We start from the raw sequence: 23,042 nt of genomic DNA, 5'->3' as shown, positions 1-23,042 counted from the left end.
ATCATGCGCTATCTGTGATGTCCTCATCCGTTTGAGCTATTGCACCAGAACCCCTAGTCGTGACTCGTCGAACAGCATTCTGTTGGTAGAAAAAAAAAAAAAAATCAAAGGGCTAGACTGTACATGAGTGAGGATGGTGTTTGAGTTACAAAGGAGTCCATCGTGTTTCACCCTTGACAGATCAAGTGTTCCTCGTGCGAGAAGGTAGTGCCACAGTCCAGTCGAGTATGTTTGCTGACGAATTATGGTGAGTTCCTTATAGGATGTGCATTGGATTTGAATCCAGTCCTTTCTTGAAATGATCATATCACCAGTGAAATTTTCAGGAGCTCAGAACAGAGTCTCTGTATACTTCTAGGTTGTTGAATTCTAAAATGCTTCGTTTCGACGGATTCAGCAACGGTTGGAACCACCGACGGGGCTCTATATTGACATATACATTAGCGGATGGAATAAACATGACAGCTAGTCAGACATTCACTTTCTTGAATCATGAAGTCACTGTATCAGGGGATTGGAGTGAGGAGCTCAAAGTCAACTCCATGAGCGTCAAATATTGTTCTTATGTTTTTAACAGCACATATAAGCACAGGGAGTGGGAAATAGGCCTTTCCGTCGGCTCAGCCGTACTCAAACCACTCGCCGGCATGTCAGTACTTGAGTGGGTGACTATCAGCGAATCCGGGTTTTCGTATGTTTTTTGGACGTTGGTTCATGCTTTTTTCTTTCTTTTCCTTTTTCTGTATATCTCCGGCAGTGATTATATGCATCCTCCATGCTAAATTAGAAAAAGGAAAGTTCAAAATCTAAGAGTCCGGTCCGAGTGTGCGTTTCTCATCTACTGTTTAGTTAGAAACTTCTCGCAAAACAAGAAAACGCAAACTTACTAGATTGGAAATGCCTGCCAGGAACAGAGTTGTGCCAAAGAAAGTTTATCACCCACATCTTGATGGGGAGTAAGCATGGTAGCAGCCTTTCCAATGTTATACGGGGGAAAAAAGAGGAGAGTGTAGGAGGCGGGAAATGGGGTACGATTATGTCGAAAACCAGCGTGATGCTACAAGAAAGGATAATACAACCGATCACAGCCGCATACACCCTTGCAAGTCCAACTAAGAAGATTCGTAGTCCATATCCCAGTCCTTTTGCAGCTGCTTTAACTGAGAGACCAAAGAATTCACAACTATCACAACCAGTTGCTGCTGTTGATCCGCCCAGCTTATTTTCGACTGAATAGTAGTTTTTAAACTGCCGCCGATATTTACTGACGGTCTGCCACCCAATTTAGGGCTGAATGAGACAAATAGTGATTTCCCAAAGGTGCATTTGATATTTCGAATAAGAGTAGCAAACAAATCACCCCCTTCGCCTCCGGGATGGTGGGACCAACAACCAGAAGTTTCCTGGTCCCCGTTAAATTTCGAAATGATTTCTGCTATAGATTGCAGGCGAGATTGAAACGAGTTAAGGGTTTCGAGCATGTAATTTGCCTGGGTAAGCAGTTTGCTGACCGCAAGCTCAAATGCCGTTTCGGCTTGCCTATACTGAGCGTCTGAAATGCCAGATTTCACAACTGGTCGATTTAAACGCATATTCAATGCCTCCATAATGAGGTCGACAAGACTATTGGATTCATCGACGGTAGTAGTAATCAGTGACCTCTTTATCCTTGAAAGCTCTCGATCGATTTCATCTAAGGCAGATCCAGAGTGCCAATATAGAGAGCGGCTTGTTTCTTTGGCTTGGAGAACGGCAATCAAGGCATTATCGCATTCGAATTCTACCTCATGCTTCGATCCCATGTCGCCCGTCCATAAGCTACAGAGCTCAACAACTGCTAACTCGCATCCCTTGAGAAGGCCGGGAATTTGGGAAGCAGATACGCCTGAGTTGCTAAGTATTTGCCAAAGTCGAGCACGGGCGTCCATTAAGAGTTCCAGTTGGCGTGGAGTTCCTTCGGGAGTAAATGGCGCTGACTCTGAAGATGTTGCGGACTTTGTACCCTCTGTTACCCATGATAAGAATGTTACCCTAGCCAAATATACTGCAAAGGGTAGCAAGATGCCTATTAGCAGGTATTTGGTAGAAACCTTGGGCCGTCCTGAGTCGTCTGTGACGTGCGACGATCTTGAGAAAGCGTGATTGCGCTGCTTCTCCTGCTTTCCATGATCCCGAGGAGTGTCTATGGGAAACGGATTGATAGAACCCGCAGCCCCTGTATCCCGAGAGGTTGGGGGGTTGGATGTCAAAGGGGAAGGGTGGGAAACCACCCAAGAGCCATCAGGAGAATAGTCTTGGTGTATAGATGGCATAACGAGCTCCGGACCGGATAGTGATATCATGGATGCGTCCTGGAGGAATCCAGACTGAGGCATCAGGCTGCTGTCAATGGATAGAGAATTACCAGGCACCGTTGATGGGTTTGACGAAGGTAGATCTAGCCCAGAATAAAATTCATCGTCGCTATCGATACATGTCGACTGGTCCGCGTCTTCTGGAGACCAACTAGCCCATGATTCTCCGAGCAGTCGGGATGCCCTTGGTTGGCTTGAGGATGCCATCTTGTCAACTTGATGTTGGAGCGGAGAGAGAAACCGGCCAGCAAGACGTTCCAGGAGTTGTAAATTTATTTTTCAAGTGAATTCTGTAACAAGCAGCCCCACAAAATGCTGAGGAAGAGAGAACGTTGTTTGTTATTTATTCCCTTCAAGAAGCTGGTGTTTAAGACGAGTGTTGCCTGGAGGCAATAGGCGAGGTGTAAGGAAAGGGACTCTTTCATAGGTTGTTTTTTGAATCAACCACATATGGTTTAGATTAAAAATGGGGTCATGAGCAAGCATCTATTGTGTTGTTCATTTATGCAGGTAGAATTGCGTGCGCGCTGTTCGACTTCAGCAATGAGTTGATGATGAAGTTTAGGAGTTGGTGTTTGGGGGGGAAACAACGCGATGTCGCGATTTTAGCGTTTTAATAAAGAAAATAAAATCAGAAAATTAAAAAATAATTAATTAGAAAAATTAAAATAAGAAACTAATCCTAACCACCAAACTAATTGTTCATCGACAGCCAACAACCTTAACCCCCAACACACATGCGGCCGCCCAGCATCCTCACAGGGCGATGGCGCTGTCTTCCCATCTGGTCCGCGGCTAATACATCTCCTCAATCGAGACACAAACTCCATCATCCCGCAAACTTCGCTGTGAGAAGCTGCTCATGTACGGCGTCGCAGGCCACATTCTCCACCACCAATGATTATACACCTCACCATGATGCTTCCTCTCCACAGACCCCAACCCTTCGTCCCGCAGATCACAGAGTGGTCGGAACGGCGCAAGATCTCTTCACTACATCCGTTTACAGTCCTGGATCGCCTCTATTCCTCCCAAACGGCACACATATCCTCAACAAACTCACATCCTTCCTGCGAGCACAGTATGCACAGTACGGATTCCGCGAGGTCCTAACTCCAAGTATCTACAAAAAGTCGTTATGGGAGGTTTCGGGCCACTGGCAAAACTACAAGGATGACATGTACGAGGTCCGCGGGAGAGGAGCCTCCGGTGAGACGGCGGAGGGTGAGATTGGCGAGGACGAGTCGTATGGTCTTAAGCCCATGAATTGTCCCGGCCACTGCTTGCTCTTCAAGTCACAGAATCACTCTTATCGCGAGCTGCCGCTCCGGTATGCTGATTTTAGCCCTCTCCACCGCAACGAGATATCCGGATCGCTTAGTGGCCTTACCCGTGTCCGCCGGTTCCATCAAGATGACGGCCATATTTTCTGCCGCCCGCAGCAGATTGGCAGTGAGATCGAATCAGCTTTAAGATTTACTGATACTGTTATGAATACCTTTGGATTTAATAAATACAGACTCGTCCTTTCTACGCGGCCGGAAAGGGATTTCATTGGCAGCATTGAGCTCTGGGATAGTGCGGAGCGGCAGTTGCGGGATGCGCTGGAGAAAAATGGCCGATCATGGGAGTTGAATGAGGGGGATGGTGCTTTTTATGGACCCAAGATCGATATGCAGGTTCAAGATTCAGATGGCAAGTTCCACCAACTTTCCACCATCCAGCTGGATATGAACTTGCCACAGAGGTTTGAACTGGGGTATGCCGTTGCAGAGGGCGAGGAGGACTACAACCCCGCTACTCCGGGAAAGGCAATGCCTGTCCTGATCCACCGGGCGATTTTTGGCTCGCTTGAGAGATTCTTTGCCCTGTTAATTGAAAATTATAATGGTAGATGGCCATTCTGGCTATCGCCTCGCCAAGGAATCATCCTAACTGTGTCACAGGATGAAAAGCTTGTCCAAGCTGCAGAAGACGCAGCAACCAAGATTTCCGGCTACCCAGTTCACCGGAATGGAGAGCTAAACTCGAACTCAAACTCAACGGCACAGCCATTGAAACCGATATCACCTGCGCAGACAACGTTTCGTATCGACGTTGACACATCGGCTCGATCTCTGGGGAAGAAGATTCGAGAGGCAAAGAAGATGAAGTATAATCTTATCTTCGTGCTGGGAGAGAAGAACCTAGGTGATGGAAGCATTGATATTGACTTAACCGGTCTGACGGTGGTTGGGCTTGGGAACAGCGAGGGACGAACAACAAATAGCCTTCTTGATAACACCCCGTGCTGGGACGTAACTAACCCCCCAAATTCGAACAACGGGGACTATAGGAGTGTGGCGACGGTGAAGATGAAAATGAGGGTAGATGACGTTTATAAATGGCTTCTGCACTTAGAGACGCGGTTCCACTGAGACAGATGTGCAGCGGGCGCCGGGTGGCATGCATCTTCAGGAGTGAGGATAGAAATAGGAGCTGTTTCAGGCGTGGACCAACGTTCTTTTGTCCCTGAGTGCTCTCCAGTTTTCTCCCCTGGATGTAGACTGTGGTCTAATAACTATAGAAACTTTAAAGATATAAATGCCGATGCTATATTGGTAAAATAACTTCCCGCTATTTGTCCTCAATGAAAATTGCCCATCATATATGGGTGCAAGAGGATACCTATCTGTCCGTCAACATCCATAGACACCTGCCTCCCCCCCTGACTGTTTGACAAGAATAAGATACACCTGGGCATGAAATGGTAAATCGCACTGAACCTTGGAACCTAGTAAATAACCTGTTACACCGAATAATAAATAATGGGGAGGTTTATTAGCCAGCACTGGATTCCGAGTCTCCCTGGTTCATTCCTTTCTTCCCCCAGCCGCAACCGTCAAACCTCCAGGACGCAGATGATCCGACCTCGGCTCTGAGCTGATTTAACTAATTCGATGACTAAGCATGTATCATATTGATTGACAAACTGATTGACATATATGATATATATGTGTTGTAATTATTGTATCAATTTGTATGAAGCCGATGTAACTTTGACCTGTAGGCTCGGGTCCAGACATGTTGAGGTCCGTGCTCCGGACCTTTTCGTTCGGTCATCCGAGAGCCGAGTCTTCGGGTTGGTTAGTTAACTATTGGTTCCAGGTTCGGCGTGCATCGTTACTGGTTGTTCTGCCGAACCGACGGCTATGTCCCGTATACCGTAAAATAGATAGCGAACAAGGACAGCGGACAGCGGACAGCAAATATGCAAACAGAAATAGAAAATAGAAAATTACCTAAACGTCAGATAATTAAATAACTTGCTAAACCCCAAATATCAAATTCCCGAGAATAAGGGTTTCGAGATGAGATACGATTCTGAACAGCTCAATAGTTGGCCGGCTTGAAGAGAAACGAACACTACCCATGCCACACCTACACACGCTATAAGGTAGCTAGAGTCGAAACATAGACCCTTTTGTTGTCCTCGAATGCATCCGTGATACATGGATGACAGCCTTCAAACCATGGGCGATCTGCATATATCAATACCAGAATAGTGATCCCTTCACTTTAACTACTCGCTCCTAACTACGTTGAAACTATCCCGCCAAACCTTGGCCGCCCTACGTCGACTGAACGAATGAATTATCACACCACTGGTAATCGGAGAAGTTGATATCTCCAAGATCGACGTACTCTGAGCATTAAGGAACTATATAACGTAAGTGGACCACTTAACGATCAACGAACTCTGAGCATTTCGGAACTATATAACGTAAGTGACCATTTAACGAACGTGATTTTAACCTTGTGCCACTCATGCATTTGAATATATTCCGAGCAATTTAATTTTCAAGATTTTGCAGTTACTTTTAGACTCTTAAAGATTATAAACTTAAACTATAAATAACTAGTTTATTTAATAGTTTTAAATTAACTGTTTCTATTATAGATATATTTAAATCAAACAAATATAAAGATTTAAAATCTTTTTATTTAAAAGGCTTTTATTAATAAACTTTTATATTATTATTAATTTATTTTAAAGGTTTTTAATGTAAATTTAAATATTATTTATTTTTTATTTATATTAAATACAAATATATTATTATATTATATTATTTATATAATAATAATAATTTTAAATACATTATATTTATTAAATAGTTTTTATAATTTAAATATATTTAATAAATTAAGTTAAAAATTTTTTTATAATAAGCTAATGTCTAAGTGATAATTCTTTATAATCAAAACTTTTTATTCAGATAAGCACGTCACAAATCATAGACATAGACAAAGATTTAGTCTTCAGATAAGTCTTTCAGTCTGACTCATATATAACTTTTACTCATCTTTCTAGCTTTCATTCTTCTTTTTTTTCTTCTATTGAATTTATCTATTTACTTTATAAAAAGTGTTAAGAGTTGTATTCAGTAGTACATTTATTATAAATATTAATTATTAAAAAATTTATATAATTATATAATTTATTTATTTATTTATTTATATTTTAATAAATATAATTACTTAATATAACTATTTTTTATTTATTAAATATTTTTACATTAATAATAAAATTATACTATAAATATAAAATAGTTAATTAATTACTTTTTATATTTTTTCTAAAATTAAATTAACTTACAAATAAAAATTTAAATTAAGATTAATAATATATATTTTTATTTTTATTCATATATTTAAAAGATTTTTCTATAAAAGCTTTGTATATTTTTTAGTAATCTCATTGAATATAAGTTATTACTTCACTTGAATAAATCAATAATTATCTCCGATTTTTAATTGATAAAATAACTTTAAATTTAATTAAAGTTTTCAGTTTGTATTAGTGTATTATATATGTACTAGAACTCATTAATCATTTAAGATTATTCAGGCTTGCAGCTTTGGAAATGATTCTGATTCAAACATTGGTATAGTAGAAGTGAATTATTACTGATTGCCAGTAATTTCGAGAAATGTACAATAAGTGTCTTGATTTTTTTTCCTCTAGAAGCTACAGTCAGATTTTGATCCTACTTGGTTACAAGGTCAAATCATACCACTTGATCTGACAGAATCTGCTTGAACAAATTCTAATGAGCAATTATTGAGTAAAAGCATCCTCATCCTCGTTAAGGAGAACCAACCGCCCATCCCATATTAAAATTCATGCACGGTAAATCATTGTAATCCCGCCCGTTAGACTAGAGACGTGTGTTGAGTGGTCAGTTCATGTTTCTAATCGCAATTAGCATAAGTTGCTTGCTGCAACCTGCCCCTCGCTCCATCATTAGTCGCCGGTTATTAGAGTTGCCTTCTCGCCAATTCGGCCCGCCCGATGGCAAACACCTCCAGGTCTCCACTCTCCATTCTTCTAATGAATCCCAGACTCATCATCAGCCAGCACACTTTCGACATGGTAACTCTCGGGCACTTCCCTTTGTGCTCTTCTGTTGTCCCTCTTACTGTTTGAGAGATCACCTCCTCCCCACAGCCGGCCCCCTTCTGACACAATGGCTGAGAGCGCTTCAAAGCCTGTAGTGACCAGGAAAAGTGCATTCTCTTGCGAGGCTTGCCGCAAACGCAAGGTATGTAGCTAAGTTTCACTTCTATTTCTGACTATTTCTGGTCGGTTCGTTGGTATCAACACCCAAGATGTTTGTTGGTGCTTTTCTTATCCTGACCCTATCCGGGGAGAGGTCGATGCTTATGCCTTGTCGGGCAAAACCCTGATGGTTAAAAACATGATTTTGCTCCAAAGGACTTTATCTTTCTTTCCCCCTTTTTTTTATTTTTTTTTATTTTTTAATTTTTTTTTTCTTCTCCAGGTTGTAGCTGTCGATTTGGTGGCTGATCTTTTCCACTGAATTTTTTTTGACTTTTAAATGACAATCAATAGGTCAAATGCAACGGAACAACCCCATGCACCCGCTGTGCCGCGCGTGGTGATAACTGTATATATAGTCTGTGAGTGTGACATAAAGGAAAATTTAATAGTTCCAAGTTCTTTTTCAGGGGTCGGGTTCGGGCTTTTCTCTTTCTCCCCTTTAAAACTCCTCGGCTACCTTTGCTAATTGTTCAGAACACCAACCTTGTCCTACACAAAAGCCCTCGAGTCTCGCATCGCTGAACTCGAGGAGGCTTTAGCGAGAGTTCAGGGCGGGAGAAACGGTGGAGATGTAGATCTGAAGCCCCTTAAACAACAGCAGCAACGACAGCATGATGTCGAAGATTCGGGGATGAATTTATCGAGAACCGCAGTGTCCGGCGACTCGCATAGTGCTGAAGATGACCGTACGACATCGGATCTAACCAGAGACATTGAAGGTCTGAAAGTAGGAGATGATGGGCGCATCTCGCTTTACGGTCCTACCAGCCTATTTCAGTTACCGAGCGGCCTTGCCTATGAAAGTCTGAGTCCATTGCCGGAATTCCCAGAACTCGATGGCCGCAAGGAACGGCTTATTAACAATGCGTGGAGGGAGAGGGCGTTTGAGCAGCTCGCGACTATACCGGTAAGACAGGACCAAAGTAGAGCAGCCGCTGCTTGAGAGGAGGACCAATTGAGGAAGATTTACTGAGTTTAGTACAGGATCCGTTTCAATACCTGCTCGATTCACACTGGTGCTGGATACATCCTCTATTCAACTTTGTTTATCGACCGGCTTTCACTCGTCAGTCAATAGCTCAATGAATCTTGTGTTTCTTGCGTTCTTCTGACGGATGCCTTTTCACCGACTCGAACTATTTTCTAATGTTTTTATTTTTATTTTTAAACTTAGGTGACATGAAACTGAATGGCCCTTACTATTCCGAGATCCTGCTAAATGCAATTCTATCCCATTCTGCGAGATGGTGTAAGGATGAGCCGAAAATCGCCCATCAAATCAAGTCCTATGGCGGGGAAAGTGCATTTTCCCATCGTGCCTGTTCTAGTCTATTCGATAGCTTAAAGGCTGGTAATGGCCACATTACCATCGTGCAGTCGCTGCTCATATTGAGCGCCCAAGAATGTGGTCATGGAAACAGGACGCAGGCATGGCTATACAGCGGGATGGCATTCAGATTGGTGGAGGACCTAGGCATCACCATCGACAGCAGAAAGTATTCCGGCTCAGTCGAGTTTTCGGACGAGGATATTGAAATTCGCAACCGTCTGTTTTGGACATGTTACTTTTGGGATAAGTTGGTGTCTCTTTACTTCGGCAGATCTCCTATAATACAGGATACGCCTGTCAGTCCGCCGCAGATATTATGTCGGTGAACCCCACTCTGCCCGCTGTTTCAAATCTATGTGATTTCTCACGCGTTTTCCAATGATTCCCCAGGATCGAAATGAGCTAATTCCAATCGAAATATTTGTAGTGGATGACACGGCCGAATTAGAGATATGGACACCGCATGGTGTTGTTTTCCCGGAGGGCACACATTACCCCCCTGCACAAGCCCATGCCACTTCGTGCTTTATGAAGATGTGCTCGTTAGCAGAAATCCTCAACCAAATAATAATTCACATCTACGACCCAATCCGTAAAAGCACAAAAGCCGAGTTTCTAAGATGCGTCCAACAGCAGAGCAGCAATCTTGAAAAATGGTGGGGTGAGCTTCCGGTGTTTTTGAAACTCAGGGTCGACGATCTGCCACCATACTCCCCCCCAAGTCACATCGTCACATTAAAGTATGTTTCTTACACTCAACACACATAGTCTTGCTTGCTTCCTTACTGACGTACCACCGTGCTTCCAGTTGCTTATACCACACCACGAACATCCTACTACACAGACCAACGCTCTGTTCGAGGCCTTTCAGGGTATCATCACAGGTAACCGACAACGCGAAACCACTCGTCCAATGCATATCGTCTGCAACTTCAATAATAACACTTTTCGACCTTTATCGGCGTACTTTCGGAGATGGACATGTTGTCTTGTCCATAGCTTACAGTATCTACACTGCCGCGTCAATATTTTTGCTTGAAATGCAGGCGTTGAGATATGCGTCTCCCTCAACGTTGGCTAAATTAAGATTCTGCATGGTTACCCTAGATCGCGTTACGTCCGCTAATCCTGGTAATTCTAAGCTTTCCAGTGTCCCCTTTCCCTGCAAACCACTTTCGAATCAACTAATAAATAGCCAGTGATCAAAACCGCGCTCAGTTTAATCGATCAGGAACTTAAGAAGCTAGGCATTGACGTCCTCAATGCGTCAAACCACAGCCCCCAACCTATCTCTTTCGCTGAAGAACCCAGTCCCTCCCAGGGTTATCAAATACAAACTCCTCATTCTTCCTACACCGTCCCACCACATGGTGCTTTCAGTCTAACTCCCCCGCCCCTGGCAGACCACCACGGCACAAACCACAACCACAACCAAACAGACATCGCCTCAGACCCATTGCTGGTTACTCCATCTACCTTGAAGCAGGAAAGCGTACACGCCATTGCACCTGAGCTATTTGAGGCGTTCTCGTATATAGAGCCTTTGTCACCAAATATGATTGGGGCGTTCGAGACGGATTGGAATAATGGCGAATGATATATCGTGGAGATGAATATGACACGTAACTTCAGGAATATTTTACATAATCATACAAATCGCTTTTCCCTCACTACACCTTATTTATTTCTATTATTTTCATATCTTTCTCTTTTGCTGTGAGAATTAGTTCGAGAGATCTGTCTTTCTCTTCTCTTCCAAGGTTGTGGTGTTTAACCGTCTGATTTATACGCTCAATTGGGGTTTTGGAAACTTGGGTATTAGTTAAAATTATTCCCTTCACCTGCGATACAACTAATCAGTTCTGTATATTTGGATCTAGGTACTCTGTACTTAACAATAAAAAGCATGTGTATGACACTTTTACAAACAATATTGGTGTCCCTCTGACCACGTTAGAAACAGTGCAGTTTAATGTAAAGGATGCCCTGGATATTAACCCACATTTCCTCCCTAGTTTCCAAGACGGACGCAATATATGCCTACTTCGCATAAATATCCCAGACCGCCTTTTTTGCCCCTGGAGTATTTGAATCCCTTAGCGAGCCTTTTATATTAATAACCAGCGCTGATCTAGGTCCAGGACTATGAACAGACAAAGTCTAATAACGTCATTCCTCACTGAGCGAGCCACGGAAAATAAGAATAATGTATTATATAGATTTTAACCTGAAATATCTACACTCAACAACCACTAATTAATTAAATTAAATGACATTAGAATTAGAGCATCTTAATCTTATATGTCTGAATATATTTTAATTGCTGCATCTCTAGTCTTTACTATTAAAGCTATAAGGAATTAAATAATAAGATGTTCAATAAACAGCAAATAAAAGAATAAAATTTTGAAATTTTCTTTTAGTTAAATGTTTTTCATGTTGAACTTTACTATTAAATTATCTATATTTTTACTTTTTATTTTTATTCATAATAAATATATTTTGATATTATTTTTTCTTAAAAAATATTAATTATTTTATCTTTATAAATTTTATTTTATTAATTATTTAAACTAATATAGTTATTAAAATTAACAAAAATAAATTAATATATTATGAAATTTGAAATAATTAAAGTTATTAAATTAATTAATTAAAAAATTAAAAAATTTTTATATATTTATTTAAAATTATATAATTAAAATATAAATAATATAATAATAATATAATATTATTTATAATATAATTTTAATTAAATTTAAATATAAATAATTATTATAAATTATTAAAATAAAAAATATATAATTTTTAAATTAATTTTAATTAATTTAAATATTTTTTATATTTAATTTATAATAAATATAATAAATAAAATAATATATAAAGAAAAATGTTATTATTTTTATTTAAAGTTGATTAAATTTAAAGTTAAAATAAATATTTTTTAAATTATCTAAGCTCAATCTCATTTATTATTTAATCATTAAAGTTAATATTAAGTTTTTAATTATTTAATAATTTATTAAAATTAGTTTTTTTGAATGTTTTAACTTTTAAGAATAATATACTATCATGGCTCAACTAGAGTCAGGATGATAACAAGACAACAGCTTCAATTCATCTATCTAACTAGGCAGCTGCGACGAGAATACTAAACTGAGGATTAGAATGAAGAATGAACGAGCAGCCGAATATATAGAGGTGGTTGGGGATCGGATCGGATCAACCTGAGCGACCGAATATGGTTGGAGTCGGAACAGATCAACCTTTAGAGGTAGCGGGGCGGATCAACCTTAATCCATATACAAGCAGCTGCGCCGTAACATATACAGAGAAAATTTTAATATAATACATTCACTGACTTAATCAACTGTAAGTTATTCACAGTTTTCAAACTGAAGATACTTTGTACAACTATATTATTCAAAGTTAATAACAACTTTTATAGTTGCTGTTACGGCGCAGTTGCTTGTAATATGGATCAAGGGTTCATCTGTTCCGCTCCGAAAAGGCCGCTCTGCTCCGAGAAGTTGATCCGCTCCAATCTTCAACCTCTTCATATTCAGTTGCTCATTCATTTCATATTCTAAACCTCAGTTTAGTATTCTCGTCCTAGCTACCTAGTTAGATGGATGAATTGAAGCTATTGTCTTGTTATCATCTTGAATCTAGACTGAGCCATGACAGTTATACAGAGTTTTATTATAAATTTAATTTTATTAAAATTATAGATATTTTCAAATTAAATATTATATTAAGCAAAGATATTATTCAAAGTATCAAATTACTTTTAAATAATTTTAATATCTTTATATTTTACTTGATTTGTAATTATAATGTTATTAATACTAATTTTGCAACTCTGTACAATACTTTATTTAAAACATAATTCTTATCAATATAAAAGGAAAAATATATAGAATCCTATATAATAAAAAAATAATATTTTTCACAAAAGCAGGTCTAGAAGATAATTCTAATTTGATAAAACTTAGTACTCACTGAACAAGTATTTCCTCTTCAGTTTCATTTAATCAATGTGAATTTTTATATAAGATTGTATGTGAAAAGCTGCCTTTCAATTGATCAGCAAAAGTAGAGTATAAAATATCATATAGTCTTGCTGCTTTGTAAATAGAGGTAATTTCTTTATTTTTCAAGGTGAATATCATGAGTTCAATTCTTCCCTCTATTTCTATAGAGTTTCTTTTGTTTTTATTGCGAATTGGTGGCATTTTGACGCGTCAAAGTAGGTTGGTTGATAAATTAAATAACTACAAGTTTCAATTTGAGTCTGACTCGGTTGTACTCAAGCAGGGAATTACATTAACTAGTTAACTAGTCAACGTTCAGTGTAAAGTATGACACTTCAAACAGATTATAGCTTCAGGAATTAAAGATATTTCTTCCTTCTTAAGAGTGAACTTTACAAGTTCAATTCTCCCCTCTATTTTTATGGAGTTTCTTATTTTTTTATGCGGATTGATGGCCTCATTGTGCATTGAGGTGAATGAGATTAGGAAATTGAGAATACTTTGAATTCGTCATTAGCTCACTCAGTGGGGAATTATGTTTAAATTAAGCAACTCCACACATCTTGAATCCCAAGATGACACTTGAAATAAAAGTAAAAACTAACCTTCCCCATTCGCGAATTTCCAGAGACTGTTAAACAATGTATATTCCCTTCTCTAGACAGATCTTGTCAAAAACATGGACGAAGAAGCATCCTTGTAGGAGGATCACCACCATGGCCAACCCATCCACAATTCCCTTGAGGAGCCGAAGATCCCAATCAACTCTCACATCCTTACCCCAAACGCTCCCCCCAAACTCCTGGGACAGCCACATGCACATCGTAGACCCCGTCCAATACCCGCTCTCCCAAAATGCCACTTACATCCCCAGCACGCATACCCTCCCCCAAGCTCTCGCTTTTGAATCAACTCTAGGAATACGCAACCTCGTCCTCGTCCAGCCTTCCATCTATGGCTATGATAATGCACTCTTGCTTGATGGGCTGAAGCAGCTAGGCCCTACACGCGCCCGAGGTGTTGTTTGTTTCGACGCAGCTGCCATTACTGCAGACGGTCATAAAGACGATGACCGCACGTTAGCGAACTGGCACCGGCTCGGTGTCAGGGGAGTGAGGTTGAATTTTGTCTCCGTGCCCCAGCAGCTAGACAAAGACGAGCTCCAACGCACTCTCCATCAGTATGCAGATGCCATACGCCCGTATGGGTGGGTTCTACAACTCTACTTGCCTATGCAGGCATTGCTAGAAGTTTTGCAAATCATTCCTGAGCTGGGCGTGAAGGTATGTCTGGATCATTTCGCGAAGCCGACATTGCCGTCATCGTCGTTATTGTCATTGAACCCATACGCATTACCTGGGTTTACAGAGCTAGTCTCCCTTCTGGAGCAGGGAAATACATATGTCAAGATTTCCGCGCCGTATAGGCTAAGCGACGATCCTGAGTTCAAGCATCTGGGCGTTCTGATGCGTGAGATGATGCAAGCGGGCAAGGAGAGATTGGTCTTTGCGACGGACTGGCCGCATACGCGGTTTGATGGGGTGAATATAACGCCGTTTGTGAAGGCTTGCTTGGGGTGGTGTGCGGAAGGAGATGCTGACATGGCGGATAGGTTATTTCGGCGCAATGCGGAGGAATTGTGGGGATGCTGAGCGGGAGTGAGAAATGCTTTCCTAATGTATTTTCAGGGGCAAGATATTCCATTCACACTTCCGGAAATAAATATATATATACGATCGTCATAGAACAGTAGTTACGAGGTCGATCTACACACGTCAATTCCCCATATTATCCGTTTCATAAAGTTGCAAAAAAACAACCATTCCTATTCGCCTAGCTCCCCGTTTGCCGTGTCGCCTAAAGATACTCTGCTATAGATTCCCCCTCGACAGGACTGATTTGTTTCCTGTTTGTTGGAAGGTCATCCATCGGACTGGGAACTTCCCGCTAGGCAATGACATTGCCTTTCTGGAGTGCGGATATTGGCTTGAAAGTGGATAGGGAGAGTTATCTCCAACCGTGTTTCCGCCTGTTAAGATGTTGTTCATTAGGTGGGAAGCTAGTTAATTCCCTCTAGTGTTTCCTGCCTTCAGCCTTTGCTCCAGTTAGTTACGGAAAAGAAACCACCTATCTAGCTCACCCATTTCATGTTTCAGAAGCGTTAACATGATATCAAATCTCTGGGTGCCATAAGTATTACACAAATGTTGACGACGCCTGCTAACCACTCTGCAATTTTTATCATTGTCGAGCTAGTAACTGTAGAAACAACTGACCATCCCGAAAACTGCGAAACTAGCTGGTATAAAGTATCATAAGTAGATAATCAATTTAGACAAATTTCTCCGCTTGTGAACCCTCTCAACCAACAACATCACAATATCGCACAGTTCACATAAAAGATATAATATATGTATATGTATATATAACATGGATCAATATCCCCGAGAAGATTCTTTCAGCCGTTTGTCCTATAATTTTCTCGCATTTTCGATTGTCAATCAATACTGATACAGAAGCTTGCTCCTTTCCTCTCCCGTATTAATACCCGCTATCAAGCAGTGTATCCGATGGCCTTGCTATCGCAATAAAACCTCTCATTTGAATTTGATGCTGAGCAGGAATCCTTTGGTGATTCTGGTGTCTATGTAATAGAAAAAGCAAGTATGCTCGTGAGAAACCTGAACACGAATAAGGAGGAAAGGGTAATTGAGATAAAAAGAGAGAGCACAACGCTCCATTGATACATACCAACGGCTTACAACATTCAACAGGAATCCCATTAGTACAGTTATCGTTTCTGGGTGCATCGACACCTGTTTGAGTATTTCCAGATCCACATTGGTCAGCCAAACTAACCGGGAGCAGGTAAAATCCTTTCCAGAGTGAAGGGTCACAGGTAAACAACATTGAGGGAGTAGTTGTTCCTTTGATAGAAAAATATCATATGAATTACAACCATCACCAATAGAAACTGACCCGCAGAAAACGGGAGATACAAAACACTTACACCCCGTCCCAACAAACGCATCTGACGTATCATTGACCCTCGAGTGCTTAGCACAGCAGAAGGGCTCTCGCTCGCTGGGGCACGTCCAGACCCCACTAACGCTGCTAACAAGTCCTGAAATCGTGAGAGATGCGATGATCGCACTGGTAAGGCTGGTAAAGGACGTGCCTGGTCGCATCCTGAGTTGAGGTAACTTTTGCCTTCTTGCCCCTGGAGTTGGATTCAAACTCTATCGTGGAGAGAAGAAAGCTGGTACAGAACAGACGAAGGCTAGGAATGGATGGAAAATATGCCACGGGGAAAAGCAGAAGAAAGGGGGAAATGCACAGAACTTGAGATGGGGAATTGGGACTGATATCACTGTCAATGGGTGTTCACCGTCGCTGGTGTAAGACGCACCCATATCCGGTGCGGAAGGCGTGTTACACGTTTGGGGCAGGCGAAACGCGGGGGGTGAATGAATGAATGACCTCCCCCGGTCCCGAGATATGGAATCGCAGCCCAGGACATGCGGGTCAGGGGCATATGAGCTTCGTGTACACCACATCCAAAGCAGGTATATATATACACGGAATAACGCAAAAGAGAGGGAGTGCTTGCTCCTATTCTGGATTTTCCTGGGGTTCATCGTGACTCCGCAAATGAACAGAAAGATATCAATAGAGAGACATTAGACCAGAGCCGTAGACACACAAACGCCAACACAGGCAGAGAGAGATACACTGCACGGCTGTTTATATTCAATCAGATCCAAGATCACTTCAGGTCCGGAAATAACCTACAAGCCCAGCTGCACTCCATGATCTAGGCCCATTGCTTTTTCTATGCATGTGCTGGATCATGACCAACCAGATTGCTATCCACCACGCTCAGCATAGGAAATGACGTCAGTGTGTCGCGTGTATAGAGAACAAGGAAATATGCAGATGATAACGAGACATGAAATAGTTTCTCAGAAAAAGACAAGAACAAAAAAAAAAGAAAAAAGGAAAAAGAAAATTTATGCTAGGGGTATCCAGCCAAACAGTTAGCTTAACAACATTAAGTGGAAGTAAATTGTAAAAACGGGAAGAAAATATATAAAAAGCAATTGAATAGCAGAATAAAATTATTTATATCATTGGGATGGAGTGGCCCCCCGTCTCCATATTCAAGCTTTCCGCAATCGCTCTGCGCAGCTTCTCAGTACGTTCAAGATCACTATCTGCGTCGCAATATGTGTCATGCCTGCTGGGATCTGCCGTGGACGAACCATCAAGGTTTGTTACGCCATGTCGCGTATCACGCAGATCATTTCCATGCGCTTGATCCTGCCGCACTAGGCTTGCCTCCTCGATACTCGCGCTGATTGCCCGAGCGTAGGCCTCCTGCTCGTCTTTCCCATCTGCCTCTGCCGCTTGCAGCTCAGCAATACTGGCTCGGATGGCACGCTCGATCATCTTATCATCTTCCGAGTTTCCTGTAGATGACTGCTTAACGGAGTCGAGGATTGCTTTTTCGATTTCGCCAGAAACTGAGGGGCTGAGGTCACGGTGCAGGCGGTAAATAATTTGATGGATTGAATGTCGTTTTTTCTGCCTGGTCGAACGGGATCTCTGGAACAATCCTTCGGAAGGAAGGTTTTCATCTCCAGATGAAGTGCTGTCCCTGGTGGCCTCCCACGTATGTAGTGACAGGTGCGAGGGATCAAAAATTCTACGTGATAATGTCTTTGACTCGGATGAGAATGTCGACTTTCTTCCTTTCACAGCTGGGTTGTCGCTGAGGGAATACCATGATTGGATAACCGTGTCACGTTCAACCTTGGTAGACCTACTCCATTCTTCGTATCCCTCTATACTTCGACAGGCAATGATATAATTTTCGACGCTTGACCCCAAACGCTTTTGGATTTCTTTGTAAACACCGCTCATGGTATAGCCAGTCACAGCAAAAAACCCTGCGGAGGAACTATCAGAATCGCTGCCGTCAAGAAATTTAAGGAATCTATAGCTACCTGCTCCGGGCTTGAGTATCAGGCCACCGATGCCTTTTCCAAAACCTTTCATGACACCACCAACTCCATCCTTTCGTCTAGCAAGGGGTTGGGTAACCAAGCCCGTAATTCCGTCGTATAATCCATAGCCAAGCTCCTATTCCGTAGTCAGCGTACATATTCTAGCTCCAAACACGGTAGTCAATTGGTACAGAACCTTTCCAGCAGCTCTAATTCCGCTATGGAAGCCTGTTACCTTTGGAGGCTCTCTCACGGTCTTGTCTCCATACAGTTTGGGGGCGTTGTGGAACCCTTTTGATATCCCTAAAGTGAAGCTCATTGGAGACTTGAGGCCCAGATTGATAAATTTCGTTGCTGCGTGCCCCGCGCTTATGATATCAGCTGCAGAAATACTATGGCTTTTGGCTTCGCCGATACTTGAGTTTCATGGAGGGTGTAAATTAGCATTTGAAGGGCAAATAGATCCGCCGTTTTTGCCGTTATACGTACCTGGTCTCACGCTCTGGGCAAGCAGAATTCGATGTCAGTCCGTTTCCATTCTCTGGGCTCTCTTCCCCGACAGCTACAACAGTTCCAGAGTCAGAGGCAGTTTCGGTTGTTGAAAGAGTAGCCGTGGAGGCTTCAACTAAAGGAGAGGTTGCTTTCGTAGAGAACCTTTGAGCAGCCATTTTAGGTGAATTTGATCCAGATTTTGACTTCCCCTTCGCACGGGGTCGTGTCACAGCCTTCAAAATTTCAGCTGGAATATCAGCAAAACCCACTGTAAAATCTCCAAGGGTCTCTATTAAGGCAGTAGCTCCTCCAGTTATTGGGTCTCGGGGTCCAGGTTCCGTATCATACTCCCGGGGCCGGTATCTATCCCGTTTTTGTTAGTTATTGATTGAGTATCAATTACGACATGGCCAGATTGCTTACAATTTGAGGTCACTAAGATCCAAAATTCCCTCGTTCGCAAGGGTTGTTACTGCTAACGAGCTCAGGCGAATGTTTGTATGTTTAACAAACCATTCTGCAGGCCTACTAGGAATAAGCATACAACGTAATGAGTTGACATGAAGTTGTTTATGGAATGATTTGGTCCCTTCAGCTACGCCATTTTCGTGCCTAATTCTTGTCCCCAGCTCTTCCGCTTGGCATTTGGCGCCAGGTTCAAGTGCGGCAATAATAGCAGTAGCAAGATTAGTTGTTGTTAGTTCTTTATGGGGAATTGGTTTAGGACCTGCTCCAGCCTTTGCGACCATCGAACCCCAGAACGGTTGATCACCAAAGAAAGGAACCACAACGGTTGGTTTCCCCAAGTAAATACCTGCAGCGGTGGTACCGGCGCCGCCATGATGAACAACACAACTTACCCGTTTGAATAGCCAGTCATGCGGACAGTTTCCTATCATGAAAATGCCTTCTGGGATTCTAATTTCTTCTGCATCGAAACCTCCCCACCCTTTGGAAACCAATGCTCTCCGCCCGGTTAGTTTAATAGCGTCGAAGATGAGTTCAGTCATTGCATTGGGATTCTCAACAACGATGGAGCCAAACCCAATATATACTGGAGGAGGACCAGCTGCGAGGAACTCGGCTAAATCATTGGGTGGGGTATACGTTGAAGCCAAAGGGAGGAAAAAGAACCCCGATACATCAATATGAGGACCCCAGTCTTTAGGTTTGGGGATCAGAGCTGGTGACCTAGTTGAAATTAGACATAAAGTTGACGTATGACACAACGTATAAATTGTTCGTGTGCATACCAGCAAAATGTATAAGGGATACGCAGTCGCGGAAGTACACCAGGAGCCGACATGATGCTCATTGGCTCTAAACCAAGGGAACGCTCCCTAAATCGATTGATGACATCACCTAATCCTTGCCATGTCATCAACTCCACGAGAGCATAGGATACAAAGTTGGCGACTCCCACTTTGGCGTTTGAAAATTGGATGTTGGCCAAGGGGTGGTGGAACGCTTGGGTTGGAGACCACGGCATGCTAAATAGTTAAATATATCAGCTATCGTCGCTAGCAAATTCGCACAAGTAGTTATGCGTAACGTACGTGAACATGAGGTGCAATGGAATTCCTAACTTCTCGGCACAATGGATGTGGGCGAAGCTAGGCGGATTCGCTATGATCGCATGGGCAACAAAAGGCTTTTCACTTTCAATTTGAGTGGCATCAAGATTAGCATCAGTAACCGGGACACCAGTACCATCTCCAGCCTCGAAGCACGACCTCCAACAACCCGATATTATTTCGGCGATTTCCTTTCGACGCTTGCCGATGTCGCCATTGCGCATCGCATCGAAACCGGGCATCAAGCCTGGATTTTTCACCATGAACGCCATGAGTTCAGCGGGGTCACCTCCTATACTAAAAAATTCCAGGTCGTGTTCCTGTACAAATTCTCTAAAATTAGGATGGGTCGCTAGTCGTACACGATGACCGTAGATATGCTTCAACTCTCGTCCAAGGGCAACAAATGGCTGTACGTCTCCTCGAGACCCAACAATATGAATAACGATGTTGAGACGTGGCGCAGGAAGTCCCTGATCTATTCTAGCTAGAGAGGTCTGTACATGGTGAGTATGGCTGCTCTGTGCCACAAAAACTGGATTTAAGAACTGTGACAACCTTCGACCGTGCTCGTTGATGTTGATGTTGATCCGTCCATCATCTGCCGAAGTCAGCAAATAACTCTGTGAAAATGTACACACCATGAGGCACAGCACAGCACAGCACAGCATACCTGCAACTTCTGCATTTGTGTCAAAACCGCTCTGCTTAAAATCAATTTGTCCACACCTCTCGTCATATGCAGGATGTTGCAACTCCTCCGGCTGAGTTATTCCAGAGGGTGTATGGGTGATCTCTGGGTGATGACTTACGGAGGTTGGTTGCGAGGACATGATTGATTGCAGCATATATCACCCCGGAGGAAAATGTTCCCAAGTGTCCTCAAGCAGTCTTGGGCATGGTGCCGGCATCTTTGCTATATTGCACTCGAGTGGGACGAGTTAATGATTAGTTATACCTGCTCATCTGCAAGCGGTGGGTCAGTCCAGCCAATGGCGTGCTGGTAACTAACTAACTAACTGCATTTCTAACTCTAGATATCTCCGTTGATGCATTTAACAAACGTATTAATTAATGCAATCAGTCATATCGTCAGTTCACTCGCCTTATGTGCAGCCCCCTCCCTCTTTGGGTCATTTCAGCCAGAGAAACATAGAATCAAACTATTTGGATTTGGGAAAGTGGACGTCTGCTGATTTGGCGTCAGACGCTTTTATTTATACGGAGCAGCTCCGTACCTACATGTTTATGGGATCGCGAGATACCTCTGAGAAGATGGAGGAAATGCTAAATCCAGTTGGCCACAGCCATTGATATGTTCTCTTGCATATTCTGGTGAATCTACCCAAGCTTCAGTCTGGCTGCTGCACACAATATTCTTCCTTCTGTTTCTATTGCATCATTCCAGACTTAGAGACTACCTATTACACAAGCCACTACCTCGAACACACAGAAGAAAACGCTGGCCTTTGTCGTAGTTTAGTTCAGTCTACCGAATCTTTCGACATTGTTTGGCTTTCTAACCCCTCGGATAAGGCCACCGGCAAAGGCAGAGGATTCGAAAAGGCTCCAGGCTTTCGTTAACAGATATGATGTTTACAGTCAAGGAGCCTTTCCTGTTCCCCTCCGCGAACGCCCAGGATATAAGGCTTCGCATGTGCGCGAAACAGGAAACATTCTTGTTGCGGATTTACATCGCACTGGGAAGCCATGCAATACCTACCGTGAAGATTTCAAAAACTTGAAGTTAAGGATTGAATATGAAACACAGGTGAGTTTGAATTCACATGTTCAAATCAAGGCTCCTACTAAATATTAAGCATTGCAGATGCACGTCTTTATGCCAGGATAAGTGATCCCAATGGAGACATTTATGAAGTCCCCGAATCAGTTTTGCCCTGACCCAAACCTCAACGCGGGCTGCGCAAGTCTGTTCTCATATGAGGAAGACCACTTTTCCATTTCTATATTGCATATACGCAACAGCGATGCTCTCTTCGATACTACAGAGCCTAATCTCTTTTTCCAATCCCAATATTTGAGGTTTGCACTTTGCCGCTGACAAAACCAAATCTGTATGGGTATGGGCGAACACACACCAATCCTTTTCGCTTGAACACAACGAACTATACTACGACTTGCTGCAATCGCGATGCATACAGTATTCAAACTAGAACCATCTTGTATAGTGTCCATCCAGTATATATCGACCACCGACGCGAATACGGCACTTACGGTGTGTTTTTCCTTAACTCCAATGGAATGAAGCGGGTGGTCAATATCTAAAATGCAATGCTCTAGGTTAGTAAAACAAAAAGAACAAGCTATCTGTCGTATTTGGTAACTGTGCTTGTTAACTTATAAACTAGGTAGTGTCATTGATCTTTACCTTTTTGGGCGGTCCAACTCCCAAAGAATTTCCTCTCAATAAGGAGAGGTGGTGGGATTTCCGGCCATGATGTCTTATTAAGCTTTTTGGGGGAGGCTTTATTTTTATGCCTCTGGTCCACTTCAATCCAGGTAACGACAGATAAACTTGAACCAGTTTTACCAGCGTCGATTTGTATATCAGGATATATTTAAAATAGCTGAGGTGGTCCACAATTACAGCCAAGCGAATGCTCCCCTCGAGATGATATGGGCGGATATG

The 23,042-nt window shown here is 42.2% G+C and overlaps 6 protein-coding genes across 6 annotated transcripts; 3 read left to right on the top strand and 3 right to left on the bottom strand.

Annotated features, from left to right (window-relative positions):
* Positions 1–1,112: 1,112 nt before the first annotated feature.
* PAAG_05290 (hypothetical protein) lies at positions 1,113–2,561 on the bottom strand (the record flags this gene model as incomplete). The annotated part of the gene is made up of 1 exon (XM_002792515.1): positions 1,113–2,561. The coding sequence occupies one exon, from the start codon at positions 2,559–2,561 to the stop codon at positions 1,113–1,115; it is 1,449 nt and encodes a 482-aa protein (XP_002792561.1).
* A 530-nt stretch (positions 2,562–3,091) lies between these two features.
* On the top strand, positions 3,092–4,771 carry PAAG_05289 (threonyl-tRNA synthetase; the record flags this gene model as incomplete). The annotated part of the gene is made up of 1 exon (XM_002792514.1): positions 3,092–4,771. One exon carries the CDS (start codon positions 3,092–3,094, stop codon positions 4,769–4,771), a length of 1,680 nt encoding a protein of 559 aa, XP_002792560.1.
* A 3,090-nt stretch (positions 4,772–7,861) lies between these two features.
* On the top strand, positions 7,862–10,883 carry PAAG_05288 (hypothetical protein; the record flags this gene model as incomplete). Its single annotated transcript, XM_015845529.1, has 8 exons — positions 7,862–7,936; positions 8,248–8,315; positions 8,431–8,863; positions 8,941–9,022; positions 9,131–9,604; positions 9,714–10,026; positions 10,095–10,417; positions 10,486–10,883. The coding sequence occupies 8 exons, from the start codon at positions 7,862–7,864 to the stop codon at positions 10,881–10,883; spliced, it is 2,166 nt and encodes a 721-aa protein (XP_015699755.1).
* A 3,153-nt stretch (positions 10,884–14,036) lies between these two features.
* On the top strand, positions 14,037–14,972 carry PAAG_05287 (amidohydrolase; the record flags this gene model as incomplete). Its single annotated transcript, XM_002792512.2, has 1 exon — positions 14,037–14,972. One exon carries the CDS (start codon positions 14,037–14,039, stop codon positions 14,970–14,972), a length of 936 nt encoding a protein of 311 aa, XP_002792558.1.
* A 902-nt stretch (positions 14,973–15,874) lies between these two features.
* On the bottom strand, positions 15,875–16,508 carry PAAG_05286 (hypothetical protein; the record flags this gene model as incomplete). Its single annotated transcript, XM_002792511.2, has 3 exons — positions 15,875–15,964; positions 16,072–16,136; positions 16,331–16,508. The coding sequence occupies 3 exons, from the start codon at positions 16,506–16,508 to the stop codon at positions 15,875–15,877; spliced, it is 333 nt and encodes a 110-aa protein (XP_002792557.2).
* Positions 16,509–17,442: 934 nt separating this feature from the next.
* PAAG_05285 (hypothetical protein) lies at positions 17,443–21,225 on the bottom strand (the record flags this gene model as incomplete). The annotated part of the gene is made up of 7 exons (XM_015845528.1): positions 17,443–18,462; positions 18,523–18,742; positions 18,816–19,181; positions 19,242–20,009; positions 20,072–20,308; positions 20,375–20,993; positions 21,066–21,225. 7 exons carry the CDS (start codon positions 21,223–21,225, stop codon positions 17,443–17,445), a joined length of 3,390 nt encoding a protein of 1,129 aa, XP_015699754.1.
* Positions 21,226–23,042: the final 1,817 nt, after the last annotated feature.

Source organism: Paracoccidioides lutzii, assembly GCF_000150705.2.
Source record: "Paracoccidioides lutzii Pb01 unplaced genomic scaffold supercont2.14, whole genome shotgun sequence".
Taxonomy (NCBI): domain Eukaryota; kingdom Fungi; phylum Ascomycota; class Eurotiomycetes; order Onygenales; family Ajellomycetaceae; genus Paracoccidioides; species Paracoccidioides lutzii.
This window is presented reverse-complemented; position numbering and strand designations above follow the sequence as displayed.